This window comes from Sturnus vulgaris, chromosome 11 (genome assembly GCF_052056855.1).
Source record: "Sturnus vulgaris isolate bStuVul1 chromosome 11, bStuVul1.hap1, whole genome shotgun sequence".
Taxonomy (NCBI): domain Eukaryota; kingdom Metazoa; phylum Chordata; class Aves; order Passeriformes; family Sturnidae; genus Sturnus; species Sturnus vulgaris.
This window is the reverse complement of record NC_142253.1, coordinates 4,416,412-4,433,390: the sequence shown is the minus strand read 5'-3', so window position 1 is coordinate 4,433,390 and position 16,979 is coordinate 4,416,412. Positions and strand designations below refer to the sequence as shown.

General features: G+C 41.1%; 1 protein-coding gene and 1 long non-coding RNA gene across 3 annotated transcripts in view; one reads left to right on the top strand and one right to left on the bottom strand.

Moving 5' to 3' along the window:
- The window catches only part of LOC148222468 (uncharacterized), a 44,277-nt gene that overhangs the window by 17,904 nt on the left and 9,394 nt on the right, over positions 1–16,979 (top strand). The window contains exons 7-10 of the long non-coding RNA XR_015805984.1: positions 2,212–2,264; positions 7,350–7,449; positions 9,985–10,192; positions 12,636–12,797. This is a non-coding gene — a long non-coding RNA (uncharacterized LOC148222468). The remainder of the gene's footprint in view (positions 1–2,211; positions 2,265–7,349; positions 7,450–9,984; positions 10,193–12,635; positions 12,798–16,979) is intronic.
- Positions 8,308–16,979, bottom strand: part of MDFIC2 (MyoD family inhibitor domain containing 2) — a 47,484-nt gene continuing 38,812 nt past the window's right edge. The window contains exons 4-5 of one of the 2 annotated variants that reach the window (XM_088171269.1): positions 15,934–16,155; positions 8,308–12,362 (exon numbers count right to left, since the gene is read on the bottom strand). In XM_088171269.1, coding sequence (XP_088027395.1) covers positions 12,103–12,362; positions 15,934–16,155 — 482 coding nt within the window. In that variant the 3' untranslated portion in view covers positions 8,308–12,102. The remainder of the gene's footprint in view (positions 12,363–15,933; positions 16,156–16,979) is intronic. The other variant, XM_088171270.1, reaches the window with a different exon arrangement.

Sequence of the window (16,979 nt, the reverse complement as noted above, 5' to 3'; positions counted from 1 at the left end):
CAGAAAAAACCACTGTGAGGTCAAAACCTCTGATAAGGTGGGAGAACCTCAAATTCCCAGCTCTGCCCAGAGCCACCCTCCTGTGAAGGTGCTGGGGTCTGCTCCTCCAGAGGGTCCCAAACCCCTGTTGGAGCACAGGGGATGGGGAAGGATGCTCCAGGAGGTGGCTGATTCCTTCCTCTTGCATCTCTCAGGGCCAGGATACCCTGGCACAAGGTTTGTGTGCTCACCCCATGCTTTGCCTCATCCCTTTGGCCTGCAAGGACCCAAATCCTGCTCTACCCAACACCGCTGGCAACCTCCCCATTGGCTTTGGCAGGAACAGGCCTTTTGCTGTAGATTTTTTTCCCCTGTCAATCAGTTACTTTGACATCTAAATGTCAAATGACACCACATGGCATTTCTTTTTCTTTTTTTTTTCTTTTTTTTTTCTTTTTTTTTTTTTTTGTGCTCGTAATTTAATTGCAAGTGCAAAATGGTGGGATCAGTGAGAAGGGTTTCGAGAGAATGTATCATTAGCAAATTCAATTAGCTGGCACTTGTGCCTGCTGGCATGGAGGGCTCTGAGAGTGCCAGGGAGGCTGGTGCTGCACAGAGGGGGCCAGGGCAGCTCTCCCAGCCTTCCTGGCTCACCTTTTCTCCCTATCCTCCAGGAGCTGGAGAGCCTCCCCTCCTGAACAGCTCAGGAGAAGAGGCTGTACAGTGAAATTCTCCCTCTGCAATTATAATAACACAAGAGCCTGTCCTGCTTCCAGGAATTGTCTTATTGTACCAGCAAATCAGCATTTCTTCAATTGTAACATCTTTCCTGGAAATAGTGTTACATGACATGCCCTCGCTGCCTGTCTCGGTGTGAATGAGAATTCAGCAAAGCTCATGTTTTCCATTGTTGAAACATGGGCATAAATATTTCACTAATGCACTGCTGTCTTTTATTATAACAGTCACTGCAGCAGAGAAAGGGACGTCAAATCTCTCCTTGTTGGTACAGTCAATTGTTGGCATTGCCCTGACACGTTGTTTCTTTCCTTAAAATGGTTTTGTAAAGGGACTCAAATGAGCTGCTCAGCCTCTGGCAGCACCTTTGCGTGTTTTGACAAATCTGAGGCTTCAGTGTTGTAGGTACATAGGTTCAAAACAGTGGGGAAACAGAGCTGGAATGATAGGTTTTGACAAAAGTCAGGCCCAAGCCAGAAGTGATTGTTCTGGATCTCTTTATCAGGTATCAGATCCTGCCCTGATACCTGCAAGAGGTGAGGGAGGAGGGCAGGAGCTGGGAAGGGATAACCCTTGTGGGATGGCTGGGACCATCCATCCCCTGCTTTCAGGATGTTTGTCCATCCTCTTCATCACCTGCTGATGTGGAGAACCTAATCCTCCCTTGCAGTCACTAGCAGGAACCTTCCCTCCAGCCTGAGGATGCCAGTTTGCAGGAGCTGGGGGTAACAGCTAATTCAGAATCAGCTGATCTTTGCAAAGGACAGATCCGGGCTGACCTGTGAGGGTCTGAGGTCCCCCCAAAAGGCTGCAAAGCATTTGGCATGGATGTGAGGAAGCAGAAAGTTTTTGGCAAAGCTCCTGGCATTTTTTAGGTTTTTTTTTCTGTACGCTGCACAAGATATTTTACAGTCTTTGTGAGACTGTAGAGAGGCTGGTTTCTGGCATGGGGTGTGCTGGAGGCTGCAGGCTCTGCTGGAGCCTCAAGAGTGCAGCTGGTCTTTAAAACCAGCTTTATAGGAAGGAAATTTTCTGGTCCCACTGGAAGGAGGTACAGTCTTGTGACACTTAGTGGAAATAGAGCAGGTTTAGTTTGGTTAAATGGAGAGTATTTCCAAGGAAACATAAGTTTTTTACAGTGTCCCAAAGCTGAAGCAAGTCCAAACTTTTCAGTCCAATTGTCTCGCGTTCCCAGGCTAATTTTATAAGGAGGCCCTAAAATGTGAATGAGGAGTGATCTTGTTCAGCCTGAAAAATAAAATTAACACCAGTATGAAAAGGGCTGAATCCCAGACAACCTCAAATATGTTTTTTTCTTTTTTTTTCCTTCTTTTTTTTTTTTTTTTTTTTTTAAAAGGAAGGATGCAAAGTCTCAGCTCAAAATATAACTGAAGTCCTTTTGGAATAAAATATTTCAGACTTGCCTATGGTTTCAAGCCCTTTTTAGTGCAGTAAAGGAGAATAGTGATGCTCTTTTTCTTCTTTCTCTTCTAGGACTTTTTATTCTATCCTGGAACATTTTCCCTCAAACCTGTTATTTGTCTCAGGTAGGAAACTCCATCCATCTCAAGTCAGCCTGTCCTTCCTTTTCATCCCATTTTGTGCTTGGCACCGTTACAGTTCTCAGGCAAATTTCAACAAAATTCTGTCTCTCACTAACCAGGACCAAACCTGGACTGTAGCACCTCCCTCCTCATGACTGCTGGTCATGTTTCTTCTCTTCCTTGCCAGTAACTTTGGAGTTCACCTTGAGTCTCTGCATTTGTTTGTGCTTTAAATGCATTTTGATCCCCTCTCTCTCTCTTTCCCCCTCCAGCCCCACACTGCAGCTCATCCTCAGGCTGCAGCCATTCCAGATACATCACCCCTGGGGATCCGCAGGGGTTGTTAAAGAGCAGTGATGACAAAACCTGCCTAACCGGGGTTGTGATGGCTGGTGGCAGTGGCTGCCAGCAGCAGCTGCTGTAGGCAAACCAGAACCCTGATATTTATACCATTTAAGTTGCTTCACTCCCCCAAGTGAATCTCCACAAATTGTTCTCCTCAGTGTGACTGTTTAGGGTACAGTCCTCCCTGTAAGTTAGACATTCTCCCATAAAACAAATTTCAGCAACTTCATTCAACTTCTATATATAAAGTTTCCCTCAAACCTTTTTCAAACTAAGTCCTGTCTCCTCCCTAGGAAGCATCTGCTCCCCATTGCCAAATTCTTCCGCGTTCCTGTCCCTTTGGTCGTGTTTTCTTTAAATCCCTTTAAAAAAAAAAAAAAGTGCATTTTGGCTGTGCGGTCATGCCAAGGAGTGTGAGAGTTTGCACATTTCAAGCAGGGATTGGCCCATCTCGAATTGGTGCATCCAGAGAACCTGTCACAAGTTCCTTGAAGCACTTCTGCCTTCTGTTGCGCTGGCACGGAGCTGACGGGCGCTCATTTTGCATGTCTCGGCTCCGCGCTTGGCTGGGGAGGAGATTTGCAAGGCTGGATATTTCTGGTTCTACTCCACGGAGCCTTAAATGGAGTATTTGCTGTGCCCTGCCTCACGAAAAGGAGCCTCATAAAAAAAAAACTTTGAAGGCTCCTGTTCAAAACCCTGATGTCAGACCTGCCTGGGTGGTGGTTTGTCTCTCTCCTGGTTGCTGAAGGAGTTTCTGAATTTTTTGGCTGTCGCCACGCTCCTTTAGCTCCCCTGCAGCTCTGCTGGCTTTGCCTTACCAATGGCTTTCATAGGGCTTTTAATGCCATTTTCTTTTATACCGCTCAAGCCACTTTCTCCACATGGATTCAAAGGTTTGCAAGTGGCTCACAAGGTGGTTTGGGCTATTTTCCACTGTGCAGGGCTTCACTGATGCTGTTCCCTATGCTTTGAGCCACCCCATAGGGCCGACAGCTGAAAGTGTTTATGGTCTGAAACCCCAGAGCAGGTCCTTCTCCATGAAATTATGTCTTTGGAACCTTAAGAGCTACAGTTCTGCTCGTCCCCTTGGGACTTTTCCATCAGGCAGTGGCAGAAGGAGCCTGTGCTGAGCGATTAGCAAGCACCAGCAGCAGCAGATCCCCAGGAGCCACATCCCTTGAGGTTACCAAACTGGAAGGGGTAGCATAGGGAAGCAGGTCTATCACTGTCTCATCTGTCAGTGGTGACTTAATCACCTGGCACCTGGAATCCTCTTACTTACACAAGTAAGAGGGAGGAATGATTGATTTAAAACCTCCTTTCTCCAAGTAGATGCCGATTTTGTGCTGCCAGATAATATTACTGGTGCCTTCTGACCTTAAGAGGGAGGAATCTAAGTTAAATATCAGGCATTTGGATCTTGGCAAAGTTCAGATTGCCAAAATGAAGAAATACAAATAGCTAGGAAGGCGACGCTGCGCCTTCCCTGGATGGCTGAACAAGTGCCATTAGCGCTTGAGTGTATTCCCAACTAGATATAAAAGGAATCGGGAGTGTTAAGGAAAAACAGAGTAAAGTGAATGCCTCTTACAGCTGTCGCAATGGGAAAGTTGCAACATTTGCTTGTAGGAAAAGATGCAGAAGCACACAGAGTACCTGTTAGCGCGAGCGGAGCCAGACTTGGGCAGGATTTCAAGTGTTACAGACACAATCCTGAAGGCTATATGCAGAGCAGCATGACTTTTCCATGATGCTGGTTAAGAAGACGTGCCATTGCAAATTTTTTTTTTTTTTTAAGGCTGCCTAAGTTTTCTTGGGCCTTTATAGAGCAGATGTAGCTTAGGGGTGTTGAGTGCGCTGGGGGACTGAACTGAGGGAACGGCATCCTTGGCTGTGCTATAAACACGGCTTGTCCCTTGGCTCCCCTCGCTGCAGATCAGGTTTCTAGCTGAGAAATAAAGTTCTCTGAGGGAAAAAAATCCATCCCTGGTCCCTTTGTTCTGCTTTCCCATGGCAGACTGTGCAGTCTTGTAGCGTTCCCTCTTTTGTCTGTAAAGTTAGGAGCTCTCTGGCTCAGATGAAGTTACTCCTATGCCTATAAACAAGGGTTGTGACAGAGCCATTATGAGCAAAACCAGAGTGGTTTATTCCAGCAGAGATTCTGGAGTCTGGGGAAAATATTTGTTCAGATAGATTTTAGAAAATTAAAGACCTCGTGCAGGAGGTTTGTCAAAGAGAACTTTTTCTGGACTAAAAAAGGAAGATTTTCCTTCTAGTTATTATTTAATATTTTCTTGAAATGGAGCAGAGGGTTGACCTGAGTCTCCAGGACTTGTCAGGCAAGGGCCTGGGTCCTTCCTCTTTCTGTGGGCTGCCAAAGCCCTGTGGAACTCTTCAGAGAAATGAGCATTTCCCAATGCCCATGGTGCTGCAAGGTCTGCTTTAGCAAATGATCCCTCTGTCATGAACAACACTTTCACTGGAAAATTTATCCTCAGCCTCAGCTGGGATGATTATACAGCTTCTAAGGGTATTAACAAATAGTGTTGGTTCTGGCTTTGTCTTAAGAAGGTTTCTATCACAATTAATCTTTGCCTACTTTCCATCCTTTCTTGTTTCTTGGAACATAGAGACATTGCTATAAATATCTGTGAGTTTTAAATATAGATTTCTCCATGCACATATAGACCCAAGTGCACAAATGGACATTTTATCATATCATACCATGCTGTGTCATATCATTTAATACAATATTGTGTGTCTGCAGTGAGAACACACATTTTTCTGTCCTGGTTACTCAAAGCAAGGCATCAAAGGTTAATTTCTTTCTGTCTGAAATTTGCACGAAGCAAGTTAGACATGACTTTACTGTGCCACGATAAACTTTGCATAGTATACCTTGTATAAAGGTAAAATACATTTTCCATGACTTAAACCTTTGTGGATCGGTGCTATGCTAAGGGCAATTAGATTTAACATCCCTGGAAGCTCCAAAGGCATTTTAAAGGACTCGCTCTTTTGTTCCAACTCTAGCACTCAAAAAGACTGAGACATTTTTGGAATAGGTTTTGATGGACTTATATGAAAATTTATATGACTAAGAATTGGATTTGTTCCTCTGGAATATTATGGATTATTTTTATGTGGGAATTACATAAGTGTGCAGAGCTGCATGCAGTTGGCTTAATGTAGCTAAAAATATATATTCTGATTTCCATTTGGAAAGGTAGCTGGATTTTTCCAGCTTCCCCTCTCAGTGATGACTTTATGGTGTGTACGGGTTATAGATTACGGGAAAAATTGAAATGCATAGTAAAATTGAGGGGTTTAAAATGGATTAATATTTGATTATATCTTTGAGAAGATGAATACTGATGTGTGTCCTTCTCCACTCCTGATTTTGAACTGCCGTGAAATCCCTTAAAAATAACACTTATATCAGAGAGACCACGTGGATGTAAACAGGGACAGGAGTGGGCAGCACATGAGGAAGCAGAAATCTTTGAGACCTGGGGCAAAGGCTCGTCCTGCTTTCATCCCATGGCTCATTTGCCTCTGGTGCAGCAGAAATCACAAGGATTGCCATGACAATAGAAATCTTCACAGAGCAATCGGAGATCACAAGTGAGGAACAACTGCTCTCAATTACATTACTGAGAGATGCCCCATCTCTTCCTGCATCTTCATCCTTTACCTCTCTCTCTCTCTCTCTCCATGTACATATACAGGAGAATTTGTTTGACACAGTAGTAGCCAAAAAATGCTTCTTGGAGAAAGATTTTTTTCCATCTGCACTTTTGATGGAAAGCCTCATGAAGTGGAGGCTGAACTCTCCTGTTCCAGAAGAGAGCACATTAGAAAACCTGATCCTTTTTTTTAAACTATTGGCTGTCCCATTTAACACCAAAATCTGGTACAATTTTACTTCTCCCTCCACGTGGAGCAACACCAGGTTACAATACCCCAAAAGAATTTAGGAAGTGGAATTGTGGTTCTGTGGGCAGCTTTGCTGTTCCAGTAGAAGGGTTTGTGTGAAGACTGTATCAAGTGATACAGCACAGTGACTCTCTGAAAGGAAGAGTGATACAAATATGCTTCAAGAGAAATGAACAACGAGTGTTCTTTTAAATTATCTGCTGGTATGTGACTCACCTAGAACAAATACAGTATAAAATTGTGGAGCTGACAGGACTCTTCCATCAGGTTTTTAAATGCTGTGTGAGATGGAACGTATTTTATGCCATAAAACCCAAATTCTGCTTTTGTTTTGCTTCTTCTGTATGTTTTCTAAAATGGACATGTCACTTTGGCTGTATAATCTTATCATATTTAGATTTGATTTAAATCCTGTCTTTTCTCAGCTGTGCTTGCTAATGGAATCATTCATGCTTTTTATGCAGTTGATCTAATAATATTTTCCTTGCTGCTCTCTGGCATTATTTTTTACTTTGTAGGAAGCATGGCAAAACTGGCAATATAAATTGAGTCTGCATTATAATGACATTGATGGTGAATTTTTCGTGCATTTGGATAGGGTGGGGTTTTTTCCCCACTTCTTTGAACCATGGTCATTTCAATATACTATGGTGTGGGCATGTGAATTTGATTGATTTGCAGGATTCTCTAATAAGGAAGAAGACGTTTCCAATATTACTTTGCTGCTTAAACTGATCTGTACATGCAAGCCATCAATAGAATATCCATGAGATATCTTCATTCTTCTCTTTTTTTTTTTTTAAGCAGTGTACTCCAATGACCTATGAACTTCTCTGCTGGAAGTCCCTGGTCCCTGTTCAATACAAGGGAAGTGGTGTCTCCCAATGGAAAGCACTAGGAGATGGTGAGTCAGTGACTTTCAGCATTTTCTGATAGGAGTATTTCTCAGATTTCAAATGAGTATTGATGAACAGACTCTTCTCATTTAGAGACAATATATTTTTTTTCTGGATACACTTAGAACAAATCATGGACTGTAGCAATGACTGTCTCCACTACATTTTAGACTTTCACAACCCCCACAATGACTTCAGTGATGGTGGGGGAAGAGGCACAAGTGTGGCCCTTCAGAGTGAGTTTTCTTATTTTGCAGAGGGTCCAAGATGCCAAGTGCTACCTCAGGAGAGCCAAGCCCTTTACAGAGGCAGCAGATGCAGTTCAGCATTGCTCATTCTGTTGTGCTTCAACTCTGACCACGGAAGCGCGAGCTCTTGGGACAGAAAGTGCTCTGTTTACACTCAGGCCTTGGCATTTTTCCTAAGGGTACCAATTATAATGGTGTTTTTTGTGATATGGGCACACATCCATTATGAATTGGCTTGCACCCACCAACTCATTTTGTACAGGCCATGGAACATCCATCAGATGGCAATGATTCCCATTCGTGTGCAATGTTAAGGAAATCTAGATCATTACCAGCAGAATAATGAATTCCCTAGAATTGTTCCATTGTGCAATTATATGAAGTATGCTAAGAGAAAGGGCAGTTTCTCAATAAAGTCCTCCTTTTTATTTTCCTGAACCACAGGAATGATAGATTATTAATCATGATTAATGCTCAGTTAGAGTGAATTATAGTGGAGCAGTGCCTGGAAATCCCAGTCTGCTTGGTAAACTCATTTTCTTGCATAATAGGAAACTTACCTTGCATTTAAGAGAACCCAAACAGATGAAGATGAAAGCAAAGGAACCACCCATTTAATATAATTAAAAGAAAAATTTAATAGATACATACATTCTTAGTCTGACACTATTGAACTTTTTTTGATAGTGTACAAGCATAATAGGAGAAATACAATTGCAAACATCTTAATTGTTCCCGTATTTTGCTTTCTTCCTGAGAACCAAAGTCTTCTAGAGCTCAGCTGTAGCATTCAGCCTGAATCCCTAAGCAGCACTGGAGTTAAGGCAGAGTTGTGCATTGTCTGGACATTTGGAAGATGTTGGTTGTTTTAGTTGATGACTGCTCGAGAGAATACAAATGATCAAAGTGCTTTAGGAAGCAAAGTCGAATGAGGTAATATAATATATTCCATCCCTATATCTGGGGATGGACATGGGATAATTTTTGCCAGCCCCAGATCTAAGGGACTCATTGTACATGGAGAGTAAGGCACCAGAATGACATTATGGAAGGGCTCATGGTCAGCCAGTATCCTTTGAGATAACTGATCTTTAAACTTTTGTAAGCCCCCAGAGGCTTTCCCAGTATTTAGCAAACATCAATTCCCCTAAAGTTTACATCCTAATCAGTATTGTGTTCTGGGAACAGAGTGAAAGGAGGTGAAAAGACATTTTTGTCTCAAGGATGAGACCGCTGGGTCATTTCCAAGAGGAGATCCTTAGAGAGCATCCCATGGTCCTTTCCTGTGGAAGGTAGCAATGCAGCTCTGCGTTCTTCTCTCTGTCTCTCTCTTCCCCCAGGCAATCTGTCAGTGCATTTCTGGTGCTGGGGAGAGGCGGCGTGTCGGAGCGCTGTTCCCGTTTGCAAAATGGGAAACTTCTATTTGTTGTTCCCAGGAGCTGGTTTCACTCCCTGACATCTCCCCGGGAGCACAGCTGAGTCCAACGTGTTCCCAACAGCCATCCACCCAAACGCCTCCCACTCCAGCACCCAGACCTTCCTTCCCAGTAAATAAAAAAAAAAATAAAAATACAGAGACAGTCTCGAATTGTTCCAAATGCTTCGGTTTCACTGGAATGTCTAGCCACGTTCAGATCTGATAAATGGCTATTTTTCTGCACTAGGAAGACAGTTTAGTGTGGGAATAGGATGGCTTTTCAAAGAGTTTCTGGAATAGTTAATGGAAAAGTCTGACTGTCTTTCTCTGGTGTCAATATGTTTAAGTGTTCCTGTGTGTCAATAAAATACAATGTTGCAATTAACAATTTTATGACAGAAAACAAAGTTATCATAAACTGCTGTTGTATGAAATAACATGTTTTTCAACTTTCATTGCTGAAAAAAGTCTCAAAAAATCTGCTTCCTAAGACAGAAAACTGAGAAATGTGCCCTTGTACAATTTAGGAAAGGAGATATTACTGGATTATTTAAAACACCACCATTCACTACAACAGCAGCTCTGAATATATCCCAGTGTGATTCCATTCATATTGCTGGGACATCCTGTCTAATCATGGCTATAGTAATTCTGTCTTTGACCTTACCTGTGCCCTGTAGTTGACATTACCTCAGTATATCAACCTGTGGATTACAATACAAAAAAAAAAAAAAAAAATCTTTTGAATAATGATTCCTAGGAAAAGAGTTGGAAAAATTCCACATTTGTGCCAAAAGCCCCCAGTCCAGTTCCACAGCTGAATGAGACTTCACTTGCCATGCATTATGCTGATGTGGTCAATGTGGGTTTTTTTGCAGACTCAGAACAGGAAAAAGACATCTTGGCTTGGAAGGCAAGTTCCCAATCTCTGATTCCCTCACTGACAAATTTTTGGGGTATGCCACCCTCTGGTTTCCTCTCTTGAGCCCTGTCCAGCCATTGCACATGAAATTTCCCTTTTTGGAGACCGGAACCAAGAGCAAGGACTGCCAATGTACATCTTTATTGGTGCTTCTCTAGGAAATGGTATGTGGAACAGGCTTCCCTCTTTTCTAACTCCTAAATGCCTCAGGTTGGAGTTTTTATTCATAAATACCCACATGCCACGTTGTCAAGGACAACCTGTGGTTGGATAGAATGGATAGAATGATGCAAGCCTCTGTGGCCTGGTAAGTAGCACTGAGAGTTTAGCTTAGCTTAGCTTTGGAAGATTTAAGACCAAAATTCTGTGGGAGAATGCAAATTGAAGCATTAAAAGTCAGCATTGCCCATCCTGAGGTGAGTGACCCAAACCAGTGCCCCTGGATGGCAGTGGGTTGTGCTGTGGGGTTTGGGTCCAGACCCAAAACAGTCCCAGCACGCTGGGACTGCAGTGGAGATGAAGGACTAATGATTTAATTCCTTTAGGTGACTACAACCCATAATGTGACAATGTAAAATAAGCAAATCTCTTCTATTCTCCACCAATGTCCTGGAAGGAGCAGACAAATGAGGTGTTCTGGGCTGCTCCCTGCATTGCTGAGGTTTGTTGTCTTCCAGTCACTAGGCTTTGTAAGACACCTGGAAAAAAGTTGTTAGTGGTTCTACTTCTTGCTTTCTGATTTTTTGTACACATGAGTTTTCCAGAAGGGGGGTAAGGAAAGGAAATACACATGATTTTTTTTTCCATTAAATATTTGTGCACCAGGACTACTCTGATTAATAAACAAGTGGCTTCAATGATTTTAGAAATGCTTAATATCCCAGTATCTTGCCCAGAATCTTTGTTTGGAATTCCACAGGCACTTCTGCACTGAGATCAGTGGGGTTTGGAGAGAAATTTTAGAGCTTATTCAAGGCAAACACTGACTTAGGTGTTAGTCTATAAATACCTAATGTGAGCAAACAACTCTGTATTTTCCTCTGTGCTTAATACCTGTGTTCTGCACCCTCAGGCAGCTGAATTTACATGCTTTTGTTGTCATATGTGTAATGTGCAACATGTATTTCTTTTTATTAATCAGCCTTGCCATCAGAAAATATAGAGGGAGTTTGAAAGCACAACCAGGATAGATACTGTCATTTTGTAATCTTTTGTGCACAGGTGGAGATGCCTGTCTGCACTAGAATAGGTGGAAATATTCTGTTTCTTGCAGAAGTCTTACCAAGGAAAATCAAGCAAAGGAGTTGCTGGCTATCCACGAGGTAATTCTCCTCTGGAAGTGGGAAGTCAATTCCCATTTAGGCTAATTACACTTAAGGAACCCTTTCCTATAACTAATGAACAATCGGCATAACCTGTTATTACATAACCATGGACCAGCACATTAATACACTGTCGAATTGCACTACCCTGTGAAAATGCTTCCTCCACAAAATTCACTGGAGATTTTTAGTGACATTTGCTGTAATTACCAGTAGCATGGTTCCTAATTCATTGAATTTTTTTTTTCAGCCTATAGTGGGCATATAAGAGTGTTTTAAGAGATTGAATAAATAAATTTTTAATTATAAAATGATGCTATATCATAAATTATTTATAATAACCAACAATACATGTTTAGGTATGAATCCATTAGGAAGATGAACTAATATATATATCAGTCCTAAAATAATGTCCTAATTTGTTCTGTGTTTATGAATGGGGGAATCAGTGTTTAAAGCAATTAAAGGTTTATAAAAGCTTGGATTGACAGTGGGTAAAGCAGTGAGCACACTTGGCACTTAGGAATTCTGTTGTCACCTATGGCAGAGAAGACCCTTTTTTGTCCTTTATTGGTTTCAGCAGTTTGTGATATCATGCCACCAGAATGGTACAGATATAGAGACCTCCAGGGAGGGAGCAACAAGATGCACATAGTCCTCATTGGCAAAAACTCTGGTTATGATTAATATTAAAAAAAAAAAAAAAATCTCCTTTGTAATCTGTCAGGTAGTTTTGAGGAATAATTTTCCTATTAACGATAGCAGACTTCTGAAATCTCCATGGCGAGCTCCAGGCACTCCCCAGTCTCGTGGCAGGACTCAAAGAGGCTGCAATCAATGTCACAGTCACAGTTGCAGTCGTTGTTGCCGTGGTCTTCGTCGGAGGTCTGGTAATATCTATTGGATGGACAACAGGTATCTGTCAGCCAATGTTCACAGGTATCAGGCAGCATTATAAGAAAGTCCCAAAACTGGCAGAACAAGCAGGCCAGGATAAGTGTTGCGCATTCATCTAAGAGAAAGGAAAAGCAGGGAGATGTAAGAACAAGTGTAAGCTGGGATGGCCCAGGTTTAGGCCAGTGTGGCTACACAGAAGTGAGAGGGGTGGGCTAAAAATACATTGATGATAACTACTTCCACAGAGACTGGTGAAAAGTTTAATTTCTCATTTATTTGCTTTGAAAAAACAACAGCTGTATGGAAAGAATTTGAATGGAAATATTCTGTGGCAATGAAATCCAGAAGAACAAGCCCTTTAAACCAAATTTTATCTTCTCATGCCCAGACAGCAAGGAGGCTGGAGAGGCACAAGAAGCTGGGAGGAGACACAGCCAGGACAGCTGACCCTAGCTGGCTAGAAGGATATTCCAGACCATATGGCATCAATATAAATTATGGAGAAAATGAGCAGGGGTTTCTGCTCAGATAACTGACTGGGCATCAGTTGGTGAGTGGTGAGCAATTGCAATATGCATCCCTTGTTTTGTATATTCTAATATTTATTGTTATTATTTATTATTATTATTATTATTATTATTATTATTATTATTATTATTATTTTCTTCCTTTTCTGTCCTATTAAACTGTATTTATCTCATCCCATGAGTTTTCTTCCTTTTACCCTGCTAGTACTCCCATTCTGCAGTGGGGCAGTGACTGAGGGGTTATGTGGGGCTGAGTTGCTGCCTGGGATTAAGCCACCACACCAGCACAGGTAACACTGGAGTTTATTTTCACTTTCACAAGAGTCTGCACTAAAAATGTTTGAAGACCACCAAGGACAGGGAGGGACAGCAGACCTGGAGAAGAGCATTCAGAGAGGGGAGTGTGCTGGCCAAGTCTCAGCTCAGGCTCCTGCCAACTCCCCACCCAACAGGGTTCTCACCTTTTCATTCACAAATGTCAATTCTTCAAAGGAGACAAAAGTTTGGAAAATAGATTACGTAAGATGTGTGTTTGGAGCCAGAGAATATTCCTGAAAACCTGGTCACCATGGCTAAAATTCTGTGCTGTGTTTGTGCCCTCCCAAAATCAACTAATTAACTCTGCACAGCCTCCAGCATCTGGGGAGGCTGCTCGGGCACAGCAGGTGTGAGATTCCAACTGTGTGAATCCAGTTGGAGCACAGACCCAGACCTTTCCTTTTTTTTTTTTTTCCCCCCCTTCTTGTTTTTGGAAAGGAAAAAATGCCTTCAACAATATCAATGCCTTTTCATTGGTTCTTTCAGGAAAGCATATGGTTATAACCACATTTCTTGCCCTAGGATGACTAACTGTGAACTCATTCAACTGCATTGGTTCTGTTGTGGCATTTTCTAGCTCATATAACATTAAGTTCACTGCCAGGAAGTTTCCAGAATTATCCTTTTTTTTTTTTTTAGAAAGCTTTCTTGATGAAAAACAGAATTTACAAAAAACACATTCCAGCTTCTTTATTAAAAAGGCAGTTAAAGCAGGTAGCAAGAACAAATAGCATATGACTGAACTTCTAAGTGGCATATCATCACCAATGTTATCAATTTTAATACTTATTTAAATATGTCAAGATCTATTTAGGTTCAGACAAGCACAACTAACTTCTAAGTCAGTTCTGTCAAATAAGAATGACTAGATTTTGGTGATACTTAGTCAATTCATGCTTATATTTTTTTCTAGCTAAATGAGCTGAAATAATTATAAAATTGAAACATTTAATAAGGTGACACCACTGCATTTAATTGTATGAAATTTACACTGTAGAAAATGTAATCATTTTATCCAGTAGTCCTTGGTGTAATTAAGACTATTCTTTTTAGATCCCTTATGTTTATGAAATTTCTTTCCTATACATAGATGTGAGAGACAGAATTCAAAATTATGTCTTAATTAAGGATTTGGCAATTTTTTTTCTTCTTCTCCAAAGATCCATTTTTTAATAACAGGATTTTTTTTTTCCCCGAATGTGTTAACCATAATGGTGCTTATGTAATCTGGAGAGAATAGATATGATTCTTAGGGCTTCATCCAGGAAAGAGAGCACACAAAAAGCACAAGATTTTAATAATAAAGTAATGTTTCAGCACAGACTCTGTGATGTGCAGTAAAGATGCTTTTAAATTCCCATCAGAGCACACACCATGAACTGTGATAATGGATGTAACACATTTCAAAAAATCTGCATGTGTGAGGCTTTTTGGTCCTGTTTTAAGTGGGGTAATGTATATAAATAATAGATATTAGCAATTAGACATCCATTCCTATGCATTCATTTATATATTTGAAAATAAATTAGCCACAAACTGCATAAAAGAAGATGCAATCTCTTGTTTTCCTCTCTGTTTTCCCTGCTGTTTGCCAAACGGCATTACTGCATTTATCTCCGTGAGAACAATGACCTCAGCTCTCATTCTCTACATTAGTAGATTAATTAGCACAAAAGAAGAATTTATAATAATTTTTCTAGCATGCCTCATCTCTAAGTTTCCCTGCTCTTGTTTGGTGGCATCTGCTCACACAGATGATGCCCTGAACAACCCTGGTCCAAAGCTTGCTGAAACCTTTCTGGTCATCCTTGGAGAGACCTATGACTGTTGTATTTTCTCTTGTCTGAACACAGGGCATAAAATAATCACCAATTTCCTCATCTATTGCTCTGCTTTCAGAGGTTCTCCAAGCACCAGCAAACAGGATTTGGCCTCATGTATGTGGAATAAGCAGTAAGTTGTCAGAGTGGAGTGAGCTGAGTATGCAGTGACAACCACAAATCTGTCTTCCTTTGGTTTTCTTGGCTTCTATCCAGCCCTTAACATTATTAATTAAGCACAGATTGGGGTTTTTTTTGTTGTTGTTGTTAATTTCCTTCACGTTTAGCTTTTTTAAGGAGAATGAAATCTGTTATTTGCATCACATGGTACACACCTGTGTGCCAGTAGTTGTTGAGATAGTCCACAGACTCAAAAATAGGGAGTGTCTGGACATGGGGACAAGCCCCTTGAATAAAATAAATACTTCAGATCCTTCCTTGAAATTAAGTGTATTCCAATAGACGTTATCAGAGACATCCCTTTTGTAAGGATCTGTGACACAATGGAGATGTTAATGATTCCTGGAGAACAGGGCACTTTATTGAGTTGATCTGTATTTAGAAATGCTTAATTTAGGAATTGTTAAATGATATGCACGACAGATCCCAGCTCCATTGGATATAACACACTAATCCATTATTGAAAAAGGCACTCAAAAGAAACTTCTAAAATACTTCACAGAGCCTTTTTTTAACATCCACTGGAATAAGCAGGAATAGATTTATCTGATACTGACACTGGTGCCTCTGTGCAAACACTCATTACTGAAGTACAAATGCTCTGTGGCACAATAGGCTCTAAGCTCCTCTTCTATGACTTTAGTATCACTGACAATTTAAGATCATCTTCTAGAAATTCTCATCTATCACACAAATGTCTGCAGGGCAACTTAACATTGCTTTTGGCAATGTTCTTGAACCTCCTGTTCAACATTTAATTTCGAGTTGGTTATACATAGTTCTTTTGCAGTGGGCATTATTTAGAAATCAGCTCAAATGTGATCTGTTTTATAAAACATACCGTCACTGTCTCTCTGATGTACTGATGCATCATCTTCAATGTAAGTGAATTCTCTGCATTTCTCCAGGGAAGCAATGGATGATCTGCTTGCATCTGACAATTTCTTCTCATTTTTGGTGCCCTTTGATGAAGTGTCTGTGATGCTGAATTCTGCGACAGAACTCATAACAATACCTTTCATAGGCTTTTCATCTGTGTGTTTTTCATTTGTAAGCTGGTTATCTGGTGGGATTAGGAAAAAAAAGAGACTGTGATACCAAGGCAGAGATCTGAAAGAATAACATATGCAGAATTTTCAAACGTACAGTTGTTTACTTCCAAGGCCTAACCCTTCTTACCTAATGATTTCAGTCTCTTTACAGAGGTTTATTCATAGTAAAGGTATTTGTGAACTTGCCTTCTAAGGTTTTCTCTTAAACCCAGAGGACTTAGAGGCTAAGTAATAATTCACTTCCAGTGGGTGGGATCAGGTTTGGAAAGAAAGCAGAACTATTGCCTCGGTTGACATATATTTCGAGTTTGATATCCTAACTTCAATTTGCAACATAAAAGAAGGCAAAACAACCATCTTGTTATTTTTTAACTGCAACTTTGTTTCCCTAAATTAACAGCCAACAATGTGCATGTAGGCGGTACCTGGATGCAGATGTGCCAGCTCACTGTGGCTCATAATCTTGTAGCAAAGACAGCCAGATGGTCTCTGTTTAGCATCCAGATTCCTTATTTCATAACTTCATCCCCACTTGTGTTGTTGGCCTGGAAGTCAACTAGGAGATGGGATACTTCACATGCTGTCAGCATGCCAGAGAGGCAGCTCAAAAACCAGAGGGAGAGCTTAATTTTAAGCCCCAACTAGGGGAAAGGTTAAGACGAGTCCTGAGTTCAATTTATTCTTGAAGAACTTCTCAGGCACAGATAAACACGGGTTGATATATAGTTTCACTCACTCTCTGAAGTGATCAAGTGGCCAAGAAACACAGTCATTCTCTCCATGGCAGGGATGATAAAACCTCATCAGTTCTTATCTATAGCTGATTAACTCCTGC